At 42.2% G+C, this 14,653-nt stretch overlaps 1 protein-coding gene across 1 annotated transcript in view; it reads left to right on the forward strand.

Moving 5' to 3' along the window:
- The window catches only part of LOC124805594 (furin-like protease 2), a 718,105-nt gene that overhangs the window by 501,819 nt on the left and 201,633 nt on the right, over positions 1-14,653 (forward strand). The window contains exon 8 of the mRNA XM_047266161.1: positions 7,718-7,863. Coding sequence (XP_047122117.1) covers positions 7,718-7,863 — 146 coding nt within the window. The remainder of the gene's footprint in view (positions 1-7,717; positions 7,864-14,653) is intronic.

Raw genomic sequence — 14,653 nt, forward strand, 5'->3', positions numbered from 1 at the left:
TATTGTCGTGTCCACTCCGCCACAGGCCGTGCGTTATGAACAGGTACTCGATGGTGTTGACAGATGCAATCGCTATCCCCGAACTGCTCTTGAACAGTGGGAAGCACCTTGCTTAAAACTTCAATGCAGGCCTGTGCTGTGATAGTGTCACGTGAAATAACAAGGGGTGCAAGCCCCCTCCATGAAAGACACGACCACACCATAACACCACCGCCTCCGAATTTTACTGTTGGCACTCCAAATTCTTGGAGATGACGTTCACCGGGTATTCGCCATACCAATACCCACACCCTACCATCGGATCGCCACATTGTGTACCGTGATTCGTCACTTCACACAAGGTTTTTCCACTGTTCAGCCGTCCAATGTCTACGCTCCTTACACCAAGCGAAGCGTCCTTTGGCCTTTACCTGCATGATGTGTGGCTTATGAGCAGCCGCTCGACCATAAAATCCAAGTTTTCTTATCTCCCGCCGAACTGTCCCAGTACTTGCAGTGGATCCTCATGCAGTTTGGAATTCCTGTGTGATGATCTGAATAGAAATCTGCCTATTACACATTACGACCCGCTTCAACTGTCGGTGGTCTCTGTCAGTCAACAGGTCGGCCAGTACGCTTTTGTGCTGTACGTGCCCCTTCACGTTACCTCTGTTTCGGGAACAGTGGACCTAGTGATGTTTATGAGTGTGGAAATCTCGCGTACAGACGTATGACACAAGTGACACCCAATCACCTGCCCACGTTAGAAGACCGTGAGTTCCGGAGAGCGCCATATTCTGCTCTCTCATGATGTCTAATTACTACTGAGGTCGCTGATATGGAGTACCTGGCAGTAGGTGGCAGCACATTGCACCTAATATGAAATATGTATGTTTTTGGGGGTGTCCGGATACTTTTGATCACATTGTTTAGCTGTTTCTGGAGACCAAAGCCAAAGTGGGCAGAAATAAATTTTTCCTTAACAAACAGAACGATGCCGCTCATAGTTGGAGCAGACACTTGGTTTTCGCAACACAGGGGACTGTTTCGTGTAATGTAATAATTTCGTATGGCTCTAAGACCCAGTGAAATTCATTCTCTTGGACGCCACTTCAGCGAATTGTGTGCTTATCCCAGGAATACTGCCGGTTAAAAGGGAGATACAGATTAACGTGCAATCCAAACCACGTGTCTTCCTGTAGAACCTTCATATCAGTGAGAAGTGTAAGCTCAGTTAAAGATAGACTGAAAAATTTCGTGGACTGACCGGGAGTCAATCTCGCTACCGTATAGTTTTCAAGCACGTGCTTTACCATTGTTTTCTTATTTACTTTTTTAAATGGGCCTCGTTATCACACCTTCCAGACAGTCCTCGTGCTCTCAACTTGTGCTCCCATCGGTAAGCTCATTCGGTCTTTTTCTCTGACATGTTATTTTACTTATTATTTTTACTCCTATTAATATCCATGTTTATAAACGTGTTGTACTCGTTAGTGCTGCAGTTTAAGAGAACTGTATTCTGATTAAAACTAAAATCTTTCTTCTTTCCGGAGCGATAGTTCTATCTTAAAAGAAAATGAAATCTTTTTTCTTTGTGGAAAATGAATGTGGTCAAGGGACTTCACTAATATTGGATAAGAGACAACACTAGGACAACACTCACACCCATGCCCGAGGGAGTACTACCAGCAGTCATACCCGAGCTGCCCCCCTGAACTCAGCCACAACGATCACTCTGCTACGGACGCGGTAGAAAAAGTTTAAGCTTTCTTTTCTCCTTGATTTCCTCTTTCAAAGTAGAGGCACACCTTCCCCCTTATCCTGCGGAGTCAAAATTTAAGACACCTCAGTTAGGAATGAAATGTAAATAAACTGAGATGTAGCCCGGCAAAAGGGATAATTTTTATTCCAGAAAATGCCATAAAAGAGTTACCTGTAATACAGTCGGAATGGTCGACATAATTATATTTGATGAAATGGAAGCAACAGGGTCAGGCATATAAGGGCACTGAAATAATTCAATGGCGACAATTGAAAATAGGTGTCAGACCAGTACTCGAAACCGGATTTCCTGCCTTCACAGCCTCGGCTATCCAAGCACACTTCCTAACCAACCCCAACTACCCAATTGCCCCTCACTAATTCCGCAGCCCCCCCTGTCCGTCATCCTCATTGTTCACAGCATTCAGCATGATTCATGCAAGAGGGTAGACGGAGCGAGTATCAAGACCAAAGATAGCTAGGAATGCTGTCTAGCTGTATATATTACTGCTACAGCCATGGTATCCAAAAGAACAAACACAACAGATGTAGTAGAACCTAAATGAGTATAATGTAAATGACCGTGTGATCTAAGTGGTCACCTAATCTCGATATTTTATTCCGAACGTAATTAAGTGTGCTAGTGAGCAGCGATTATATTGTCGTGTGATACTCTGAACCAAAACAATGACATTAAATTTACTGTGCAACTCAAAAATATTAAAACTGTACTGGCCATCATAGTCGTCCTATATCTTTACTAAAACATGCGAAAAGCAAGACAAGGAGAGAAAGCATAACTTTCTTGTATCAAATATAGTTGCGAAAAGTATATAGTACCAATGTTGTTGAATAATAAGTTTAACTGTATCCATAAATGCACCCAGTTATTCGAAATTCACTGACAGACCCAACCTAAACATCTCCCGTTATGTTTTATACAAACGAGACCCAAACATGTAAACCAACGGTCAAATTCGAATAACGCACGGGCTACCATTCTCGGCTGACTTATTATGAATTCGCACGAGCCCCGTGTAAAGTCGGGCAACAAATCTGTTCAATTGACAAAATTATTTACTTATTACTTGATATCTCAGAATCTGCATTTATATGTTAGTACTTTCACGATAACTGTGCGCACGTATTGTTTCATCACTGAGCCAGCGGTGTGCGTCCGTTGCACAAGCCGGACGTGTCTGGGTTCATCCAATCACAGTCCGTAGGTCACAGCATACTCAATATTAATTACTCTCTATTAGAAGTTTACGATATGGTGTACTTGCTAAGTGTTTTATGCTTGTCTGTACACGCGCACGCACACCTGTCATGCCATAAGTCAATAATCAGTGTTCTTCGTATCAGACTTCGACTAGAATGTTGAATTTCGATAGTTAAAAACAGACGATCCTCAAGCAAAGATACGTACTGATACATTGAAACAACTGCGTTGCTGTAGTATTTGGATGTATTTACACTTATTTTTACACATAATGAATGAAATAAAGTAAAAAAGAATATATGGCAGGCTATACACTGGTAACACTGCTCTCCTGCAGTAGTCTCTGTCAATGAAAAACTCGCGGTGCTACTACAAATGATTCTTTTGTTTTCAAAGCTGTGTTGTTACGAAACTAGAACATTCAAATATGTAATTGATGTGCAAACAGAACCGTAAACCCATCAAAGTTGCATTTTACACTGTACAAATGGTCTACAAGTACCTCTATGGCCGATGTGGCACAATTGCAAACGGTAATCAAGGTCTTCCACATCTGATGCAGAACTCCATGTCAATGACGATCACATCAGCATTGAATGCAACCCTAAAGAAAAAGATCTCATGGCGTTAGGTCAGGCTACCTAAAGGTGGGGGGGGGGGGGGGCAATGGCATAGAGCTACATCATCTTCACTGCTACGCCGAATCCAACGACGTGGAAATTCGTCGTATCGACGAACATCGATGCTCCAATGAGGCGATGCCCTGTCTTTTTGGAAGATGAAACTCTAGAAATCAGCAGTAAATGTGGACACTACCCATGTTATTCTTCTCAAGCAGAGAAATGGCTCAAACCGTTTCGTCTGTGACTTTACACAAAAAACAAACTTCCACAGATTCTCGTTCATGTGCCACAAATTCATGAAGGAATTCCATACTATCACATTGTGACGATTAACGTTTTCAGGTAAGTGGAAGGTTGCTTCGTTGCTGAGCATCCCCTTTCTGCATTGTGATGAAAAACCGAAGGCGCTGTCTATAAACTCCCGGTTATCATTGCTGCACGAGCAGCAGACAGTGTGATTTGAAACGTACCCACTATCGAAAATTCTTCCTCACAAGTTTATTGTGGTATTCCAAGTTCGTATCCTACACGCAGCGTGTTTTGTTTGGTAGGCGTAAGAAACTTTCTTCCGCCCTCTCCATGGTGGCATCTGGCACTCTTAGTCGACAGGCACTTTTCTGTATACAGAGACAGTGACCATAAATTGTCGATACCAGTCCACAATGCTCTTTATATATTGAAACTTGACTGCGATGGGGGAGAAACTATGTAAGCTGCTTCCTCGTCTAATTACTTAATACAAGGGTTGTTAGATGCCGGACCATGATTGGTTAATACGAAAATAAAGGAATGCACCCTATGGCCTATAGGCTTAATGGAAGCTTCCAGTTACTTGAAAGATCTGCCTCGTGAAACTGTCACACGAACCAATTTCTCTCGTATACAAGTACGGTCGATGGCCCTAGTTAATCTTTATTCAAATGAAATGGTGTTAACTAACTACCGACATTATAGCAGGAGGCTTGCAGGTACTACACACGTGTTTCACAAAGATCTAGAAACATGGTAAACACTAAACATGACCAACGTTTTCATTCAAAAACAAGAGATATGTGAAGTATTGATCTGTCTCAGTCACATTTAACACAGGTATGTTGGGTCTACAAGAAAATGTTGAACAGAGTAATAAAGAGGCGTTAATTCCAGAGTTCGCGACTGAATCAGCGCGAGTAGTTAGATACGCACCTGAATTAACGAGTTCCCAGGGAAAGTTAACAACCGAGTCATGGTAACCGAATATTGTTACCAAAAAGATTTCCTCGAAAAACTCGTGTCACGAGACCAGGGTTCGTGCTTATTTGCTGACCTATCGGAAGAGAGAAAATTCACCACTCGACTCCCCCATCTCTCATGAACCTCAGAAGATCCACGCCTCGTATCGGAGGCCAATGAGAGCTCTTGTCTCAGCGTTAGCCTACGAAATGCTTGCATCTTGCTCTGAAATTCAGATAACTTTCGAAAGCATCTTAGCTAAGTCACGAAAGTAGGTGTTTTCTCAGGCATTTCTGTATACCTTACGTGAGGTTCTCCATCACAAAAGGGCCGCATCTCCTTAGGGGCATACGACTGACTTAGGAATTTGGCTCGGCGAAATCATTACATCTGGCTAAAAATATTGTAATTTCACTGTTATCTGGATTGGTTATTCCTTGCTGTTTTAAGAGAAGCATCAAATTATTTAACTACATCAACCTTTCTCAGGCGATTACCCAAGAGTGCAGCCAGAAATTAGGTAGTACCCACGTAACGTAGCCCACCTCCTGTACCCAACAATAGCACCTAACTAAACTTTTAAATGAAAGAGAATTTTCCCTGAAAATTTCTGTTTTCAAAATGATATTTAGTTTGTATGGATGTTTTATTAAACCAGGATGTAATCTTCACCACATTGTGTCACACGTTAATGGTAACATTTGAAGTAATGTAATTATTGGTAGTTTACGTAATTAGTGTTATGATCTATGAAACAGTGATTTGAAAGATAATTACATTTCTTAACCGAAACACCTCTCAGGGTGAATATCACCCAGGTTCAGTACCACTCATCCAGATTCTACTTTAAAGAGCTAATCCGTAGGCCGGTTGATTGCAATTATATCTGCTCTGCTTATGCTCACACTGAAGTTACTGGTGGAAAGGAATCTCAATCGTCATTTAATCGCAGCAAGCGGATGCCTCGATCAAAGGGAAAGTAGAGAGACACATGCCAAAATCTTCCAGTACTTCATTTGTTAATTTACCTCATTGTCATCTGTTGTCGGATGTGATTTTTATATTAGCTGGATTAGGAAATCAGTCAGGAGTGCGGAACAAAATTATCATTTATCAAACATGTAAGACAACAAATTACAAGGGCAGTCTTCTTTCCGTTAAGTAGGTTGTATTTGCAAGCACTTAGCAAGTGTCAAAGGACAGTTTAGAAAAGCAAAATGATATGAGGGGATTTTGAGAGAGCTCTCTCATAATGGTTCTGAATTCACGCTACATTCTTGTAACAGATGAACATCTCACATGTTCCAACACACAAAGACTCATTTTCTGGTTTCTCGCAATTTTGTAAAGGTACTCCAATCGTAACATCAACTGGAGCGCACAGTGCAGACTTTGTGATTTTACGGTTCTATTCGTTTATCAGTCATGTTTGTACACGTAAGACTGTAGAATACACAGAAATTTTGAAACGAATCATTTGTAGTGCCCCTGTATTTCATTGATGCTGGTGTTATCGGCAACTGTAGCATGTCATTACTGTACGTTTCAGTAATGTAAGAGAAGTAATGCCGCTAATGATTTAGCATAGTATTAGAAACCAACATTAGTCAACTGTTCGATCTTTTTGGGCTTGCGGACCTGTAGATGTCTCTTAAGAACGTTATATGTAGAGTAAGCCAAAATGCTTGCTATATTCAACGACCCTTTTTATTAAGATCTTATTTTCTGATGCTATAAGCTAATTTCGGCTCTACACCCATTATCGAGCTATCTCCAAGAATATGAAGTATTTGTGGATAACTCTATGCGTACTTCTAACTAATAAAATTTTTATATATGTCTGTCGTACTGCCTACTTTCGTAACATATCGTTAACGCTGTCAGTGTCTAATAAATTGCACTGCTGCGTATCTTAGGTGTAATGCCTTAGTAGTGTAATTTGTTGCTAAGCAATATCCTCTAAGAACTTGCAGTGGGCACGTAGTGTGTTGTGGGGCGATTACTATGTTGTAGAGATAAACTGTTCTCATAGAATGACCATAAGAGCTGTTGTTTCTTAATTATTATTTCTGCGACACTGATTTTATATCAGCTGGTCTGCCTCATATATTGTTATATCAAAATGATTTATGCATATTCAGCTGCAATCAGATCCGATTATGGCACCTTTAGTGTGTTGAAACCGGTCATCTAGTAAACAGTATTTAAGCGAGCTTGGCTTTTGAATTATCTCTCTAAGATCTGTTTAATATTTGACTACTTTATTGAAATTATGGAACACGGTAACGGATGAAACAAATCTAGATGCAAAGGCAGCTCCAACTGACATTAGCTAAGAGTTTCTTGCTACCACACGCTTCCAGAGATGAATAAGTCAACTTTTTAAACATATAACACACTTTACCTGGTTGTCAAATGAGCTATCAGAAGACTTTCGGAAAATCTTAAATAGGTCTTTGTGAATATTGATGCACACCAAATTCCACTGGTAAGCCACTGCATACTTAAGGAACCACTGTCTCGTCTGCGCTACAATTACGATAGGCACCCTTATAAGGAATTACACAGTGACAGCATTAACGTGTGTTGTGGAAGTAAGTAGCGTGATTTAATATCCATACATATTGTTATTAGTTACAAATAGACATAGATATATGCGTTAACAACTCCATACGTTGCACATAGCTTGATAATGTCCATGGAGCCGAAATAAAGTTATAGCACAAGAAAATAACATCTAGATAAAAAGTCTTTGAATATAGGAGCGTTTTGACTTACTATACATGCAGTGCCCTAAACAATATTAGCGGTGTCCAAAAGACTTAACATGAAAGCATTACAAGTTTCACCCACAGTAAATGTAAGGTAATGAATTGTCATCCGCGTCTGAGGTTATTGATGAAACAGACGGCTGCCTTAGGTACAAGCCGTGGTACCTGGAGGAGTGCTCGTCGACGCTGGCGACCACGTACAGCTCGGGCACGCCGGGCCGAGACAAGAGCGTCGCCACCGTGGACATGGACGGCCGCCTCCGACCCGACCACCTGTGCACCGTCGACCACACAGGTAAGGCCCGCTACTGCGTTGCCTCGCTAGGCGCCGCTTCCTAATCAATAATAGCTCTTAAAGTAATAACCTATGTCAAAGGGTTTTCGTTCCATTTCTCCGAAAAGAGCACCGCACTAACACATACTACCTTTACGAAATAGACCAGTTGACCACTTGCGACAGACTGTAGAGCGATCCTTCTACCAACAATTTACATCTCGCCAAAGAACCATAAAGGAGAATATACGAGAAACTAGTGCTTATGCGGAAGAAGCCATAAAGGCAGCCGGCCGGAGTGGCCGAGCGGTTCTAGGCGCTACAGTCTGGAGCCGAGCGACCGCTACGGTCGCAGGTTCGAATCCTGCCTCGGACATGGATGTGTGTGATGTCCTTACGTTAGTTAGGTTTAAGTAGTTCTAAGTTCTAGGGGACTGATGACCTCTGCAGTTAAGTCCCGTAGTGCTCAGAGCCATTTGAACCATTTGAACCACAAAGGCGAGTGGAAAAGGAAAGGAAATGACTAACAGTAATATTGGGTACCTACCACCACTCAACGTGGTGAGTGTGAGTCAGCTTGTGTGTGTGTGTGTGTGTGTGTGTGTGTGTGTGTGTGTGTGTGTGTGTGTAAAACTGTAAAATCATGTAGACGACATTTAACAAACGTCAAACTGCCATGAAGCGTACTGTACGCTTGGTTGTGTGAACGATTGACATTTCAGCACAACCGTGAAAATTAGCAGTAACGCCATTTGCTAAAACAGAACAAGTGCGAGTAGGACTCTTGCTCCGAGGGTTACGTATATAGTTAACTATCTATACACATAATAATAAGAACAATAGTTTCGTGAGACTCAATGACTTGGTGCAAGTCTTCCTATTGCGCGAGACTCCGGTGACTTACGTATCCCTAACGTACTCCAGTTACCCAACCTTGGAATGGGTAGCAACAGTTTAACGAGGAATCTGAACCTCGTTTTGTCTCTGGCGACTACTCACGTCGTTGAGAGGAAAAGATAGGTTGAAACGAAGACCGAAAAATCCGTAGTCCGACTGAGAATAGGTGTTACGATCTCTAATGAATTAGATGCTTCTGTTACGACGGGCAACATTTTTTTTCGGAGATATTCGGTGAAAGATATGCGGAATTTGCTGTCGGTCAAAAAAAAAAATGGTTCAAATGGCTCTGAGCACTATGGGACTCAACTGCTGAGGTCATTAGTCCCCTGGAACTTAGAACTAGTTAAACCTAACTAACCTAACGACATCACAAACATCCATGCCCGAGGCAGGATTCGAACCTGCGACCGTAGCGGTCTTGCGGTTCCAGACTGCAGCGCCTTTAACCGCACGGCCACTTCGGCCGGCTGCTGGCGGACATTGTGGAATATACACACTTCAGCCCCTGTAATCTCATGAAGTTCCGATAGGTGGCGGTGCTGTACATAGCCTTCAAAATGGTGTTCGTAATGGAGGTACGTTCAAAACAGAGAGTTTTCATTGAGTCTCTTCCGGTCAGGGAATCACAGATAGTGATAGGCACTTGCAGAATGTCTGCAGAGACCTGACAGTGGACAAAATGACCTCGAGTCGTTGGGCGAGGCGTCTGTAGTCAGTGAAACGAGGTCGCACAAAAGTGTTCTGTTTCCCGTCTGCGTGCCGGCCGCACACAACATGTTCGTCACCGCAAAATATGGCAGACAAACGTCTCCTGCTCCAAGACAACTCAAGGCCTCATACAACTCCGCGCACCCGGGTGGAGGTCACAAATTTCATTTGCTTTTCATCCTCGTCCATCCTACAGTCCTAATCTCAACCCTTCCGACTTCCGTCTGTTTGTCCCAAGGAAGCGCTACGTGGGTGATGAGGAGGTTATTGATGGAGCAAGACGTTGACTCCGACGACGGCCAGCAGAGTGATACGATAAGGCTGCACAGGACCTCACAGTAAATTGACGCAACGCCGTGCGCATTCAATGCAGATTAATTGGAAAAACAGGTTTTTGTGGCCAAAACAGTGGATAATATTATGTTTTACTGAAATTTTGAATACAACCAAAGTGCTTACAGAGAAAACGTGTTGCATTAATTACTGACTGCCCCTCATATTTACACCCCCAATGCACTGTAGACCTTAGTATTTGACATACATTTCAACCTGATACATCTATGCAACCCTTAGAAAAAGATGTCTAGACAAGTTGACAAAATGATAGACAGGCAAGCAGGTGAAAACAAAGCGGTCCTATGACGATTCGGCTTAAATCTATTGAGGTACGGATCTAACTAGTATGTATCCAAAGACTATGCAGCAGATAAACATTCATAACTCGCACCTGAATACTGAAGGTTTGATCATGTTATGTCCTGTGTAACAAGGAAAGACGTCCACAAGCCTGTTGTTTACGTTCCGCAGTGTTGCGGCTCGAATTGGAGGAGATCCTACGATTTTTGAGCAAATGTGGAACCATGAGGGCGATACGCAATGGCACCAGTTGCCCTAAAGGACATATATAAACGGTACAGTCACGCTAATATGACCACCGCATATGTTGGGCGTCAACATGCAATAAGCTCTCACGGACGGAGCTGTGTTATCTGACGTCGAAAAGGTCATGAACATTGCCTTGCGGCCCAAGGATGTTAACATTTCCTAAAGTGTCTCAATTATCGTGTTCTTGTGCCGCTGTGGTTAAAGTATACCTTGCACGTAAAATGACGCTGTCCTAAGCCGGCGCCTATGGAACTACGGTGCACCATGGGTCATACATGACTGGGGTGAAAGTGTGCTGTGGAGATGTATACCGGCGAATGCAGGTGCAAATGTTGAGCAAATAACCTCCCAGATTACTCAAGGCGCTACTGTGTCGCCTCATCGACCATTCACTGAACGTTTCTGCGTATGGGACTCCATAGCAGGCGCTTGGTTCGTGCACCAATGCTCTGACTGCTGTTCATCGGCGATGAAGGCTGGAATCTGGACACCAGTACCGAGTCCACTTGATTTTGGCCACGCTGCGCTCGACTCTGATGGTTGCACATGCTAGCGTAACATTCTTAATAATGTGTATTGTTTCCACATGAAGACTTACAAGGTGAAGTTCTTGCGGGAAAAAGGTTTATGATAATCAAGCACAAAAGGATCGAAATGTCATTTGGAATAGAGTGTAAGACTGGTGAAGTCATCAGTATCATAGTGTGGACAAATGTAAGATGTCGTAGGTAGTTGGTGTACTGGTCTAAACCACTGTCCGAAAGTCAAATAAGATAAAGATTATTCAAGAAATGTTAAAAACATATGGTGGATCAGAACTCTAATCGAGACCATTGCACTCCATTGATAGTGCGCTAACGCTTTTGCTTTCTTTCCTTTTTAACAAGAAATGACATCTGAATCCTTACCTTCGGAGGGTAGTGCACTCTCAATAAGACTGACTTTCATTTTTTTGGTATTGGTCTCCTTCCCAAGCCAATACCTTGGCCACTAATCTTGTCTAAATTGTCTTCCATGCCTCATCTTCTCGTTCATTACATCACATTTATCCCACACATTGATGACATAACTCTTATTATCGATGCATACCTGGCGGAAATATTCGAACCTCTAAAAAGAATTACAACGAAATTGAGGAAATTCGCCAGAATTAGACTACATCAGGAAACAATATGTAACTAAGAGACGACATAAATCAGAATAGAATACATTTCACCGTTGCTGCTTGGGGCTGATGGTCTAGCACTAAAGCGTGTGCTTGGAAATTGAAAGGTCGCGGGGTCAAATCTAGGTCGGGCCGCCGGTTTTTCAGTCTGCGTTTTAACACGGCATTCTTCTCTCACTGATGAGGGGATTCGCCTCACGTGGTTCGGATCCCACTTTACACTGGAGGTCCCCTCTCCCCGGTTGGTAACAGCTGTAGGACAGTAGCGACGAACAGAAAGACTTGCATTACGCCACTGAGCCACACGATTACCGTTGCTGTGTAAATCGTATAGAATAGAGAGAGCTGAAGAAATAGTGAATAATTTCAAAGAGGAATAAAAGCTCAAGGAAAAGAAAACTACTTCTTTGGTTAATAAATGACTTATGGTCTGAATGTAACATAAATGTGGAAGAAATGTTTGACTGGAAGGACGTTATATTCCCGCTGCATCTGACACGGTTTTATGTTGCCATTACAATTTCGCCATTGTGCCGTTATCATTAACGTACATGCGTGATAATGGCGTGACGCCGAAGTGTCAACAGCAAACTAAAACCTTGACAGTCGTAAGTGGAATATGCCGTCATTTTAACAACTCATTTAGTCTTTGGAGCCATGGTAAAGGAAGATAAAGAACGCTGTGTGCTGAAGTAATTTAAGAGATGTTCAGTCTGAGTGTACACGAAAGGAAGATACAACGGAACGTGAGGTGAAAGATAAATGACTTCCTCCCCGCACAGTCACTATAAGAATAAATATAAATTAAATGAAAGTGTATCAACGATCCTGCTACCGTGTAAGCCAGAAATATCGTAGTAGTAGACTGTCTCGCTACAGGGAGGTTTTTTTGTAAGATGTCGAGATGAAATAAATCACTTGAAAACGAAGGATGTTCGACACGAAATAAAAATACAACTAAAAAGAACAGACGGCTAAAAACAAGGTAGGCAGACTCAATCCACAATAGTTTACACAAAGGGAAGACTATCGCACTTTATGTCACTGATTGTAACATGTTTACACCAAATACATACTTTTTTCAATATAAACAGATTTCGAAATACAGTAAAATAAAGAGTTGAATTTTATCCAGTAGACGTGTAGTAAAATTAATAGTATAGTGGGAGGAGCATGGGCTTCAGATAAAAGTGACAAGATGCAAAAGTGCCATTTTTATATAGCTGATTCACGGAGTTTGAAAACGAGTAGTGCCCTAGGTACTTAAACTGAGAGGAACTGCACAAAACTTATTGTAGGTCAATCGTTCGACAGCTATGCACTTAATATGGTTTTGAAAGTATCATTACTGTCGTATCTGAAACGCGAGCTTATTTCTAAAATTTTTAAATAGCGCTATTTACGAAATACCGGGTGATCAAAAGGTCAGTATAAATTTTAAAACTGATTAAATCACGAAATAATGTACATAGAGAGGTACAAATTGACACACATGCTTGGAATGACATGGGGTTTTTTAGAAACAAAAAAATACAAAAGTTCAAAAAATGTCTGACAGATGGAGCTTCATCTGATCAGAATAGCAATCATTAGCATAACATATAAGACAAAGCAAAGATGATGTTCTTACAGGAATTGCTCAATATGTCCACCATCATTCCTCAGCAATACCTGCGGTTGAAGAACAGTGTTGCGAACAGCACTATAAAGCATGTCCGGAGTTATGGTGAGGCTTTGGCGTCGGATGTTGTCTTTCAGCATCCCTAGAGATGTCGGTCGATCACGATACACTTGCGATTTCAGGTAACCCCAAACACACGGACTGAGGTATGGGGACCTGGGAGGCTAAGCATGACAAAAGTGGGGGCTGAGCAGAGCACACGATCATCACCAAACGAAGCGCGGAAGAGATCTTTCACGCATCTGGTAATGCAGCTTCACTAAAAGCGCCATTTCAGGTAACGTCAACATGCTGCGACCGCTGGTGCATCTGATTCTCTCTCTCATTACAACTCCTTTTATACACGATTGTCATGCGCAGTCACTGACGTTTTGCTGTCGAGCGTCATCCGTCGGGCATTTTGTGAACTTTGTTTTTTTTTATTTTTTTTTTTGTTCTAATAAAACCCCATGTCATTCTAAGCATGTGTGTCTATTTTTACCTCTCTATCTACCTTATTCCGTGGTTTATTACGTTTTCAAATTTATACTGACGTTTTGACCACCCCGTAAAGCGCTACAATACAGAGGGGTCCAAAAAATGTATCCACTGTTTAAAAGTCCAGAACTTGCAAAACTAATTGACGGAGTTGTCTCATTTTTGGTGAAAGTCTAGCTTAAAGTCTAACTTAGTGATATCACTGTAGTTGTTCAAATGGTCACCATTAACATCCACACACAAACGATGCCGCCGAACTGCGGCACGAACTACTGACTGCAACGTGTTCAGTTGGATATTTGCACATCAATGTACGATGGATTCTCTAAGTGCATGCAATGTGAGTGGCTTTTGTCGATAAACGACATCCTTTATTGTTTTAAAGGCAGCAATGAACGAGGACGACGCAGATCGTAGCATGGAGTTCCGAAAGGTTGCTCGTCCGAATTTTTTGCTTGTTGCTGTTTCCAGTGAATTATAAAAAAAATGTAATTGAAAACTAATGGTTTCGCGACGTCCATTTCCTTGTAATTCCATTCATCTATTAATGTTCATGAATACTGAGCACAGCCAATAGATGGCGAGGAAATTGAAGAAAGATGAAACAAGATGGAGTAATTTTAGCGGTAAAATGAACATTAATATTGTAGATCACTCTGCAGCGCAACTTGTACCATAATCGTGAAGTGTCCGCGGCTCCTGGTATTGCGGTAGCGTTCTCGCTTCCAGAGCACGGGATCCCGGGTTCGATTCCCGGCGGGGTCGGGGATTTTCTCTGCCTCGAGATGACTGGGTGTTCTGTATCTTTCATAATCATTTCATCCTCATTCACTCGCAAGTGGCCGTAGTGGCGTTAAAAAACTTGTGGAGCGACGGCCGAACCGCCCCGCGAGGGGTCTGCCGGTCACCAATGCCATACCCTCATTATTATTATTATCGTGAAGTAAAGCAAGGAGAACATGGGCAGCTGACTAACCAGTGAAGGAAGTCATTTA

Source organism: Schistocerca piceifrons, chromosome 7 (genome assembly GCF_021461385.2).
Source record: "Schistocerca piceifrons isolate TAMUIC-IGC-003096 chromosome 7, iqSchPice1.1, whole genome shotgun sequence".
NCBI classification, from domain to species: Eukaryota; Metazoa; Arthropoda; class Insecta; order Orthoptera; family Acrididae; genus Schistocerca; species Schistocerca piceifrons.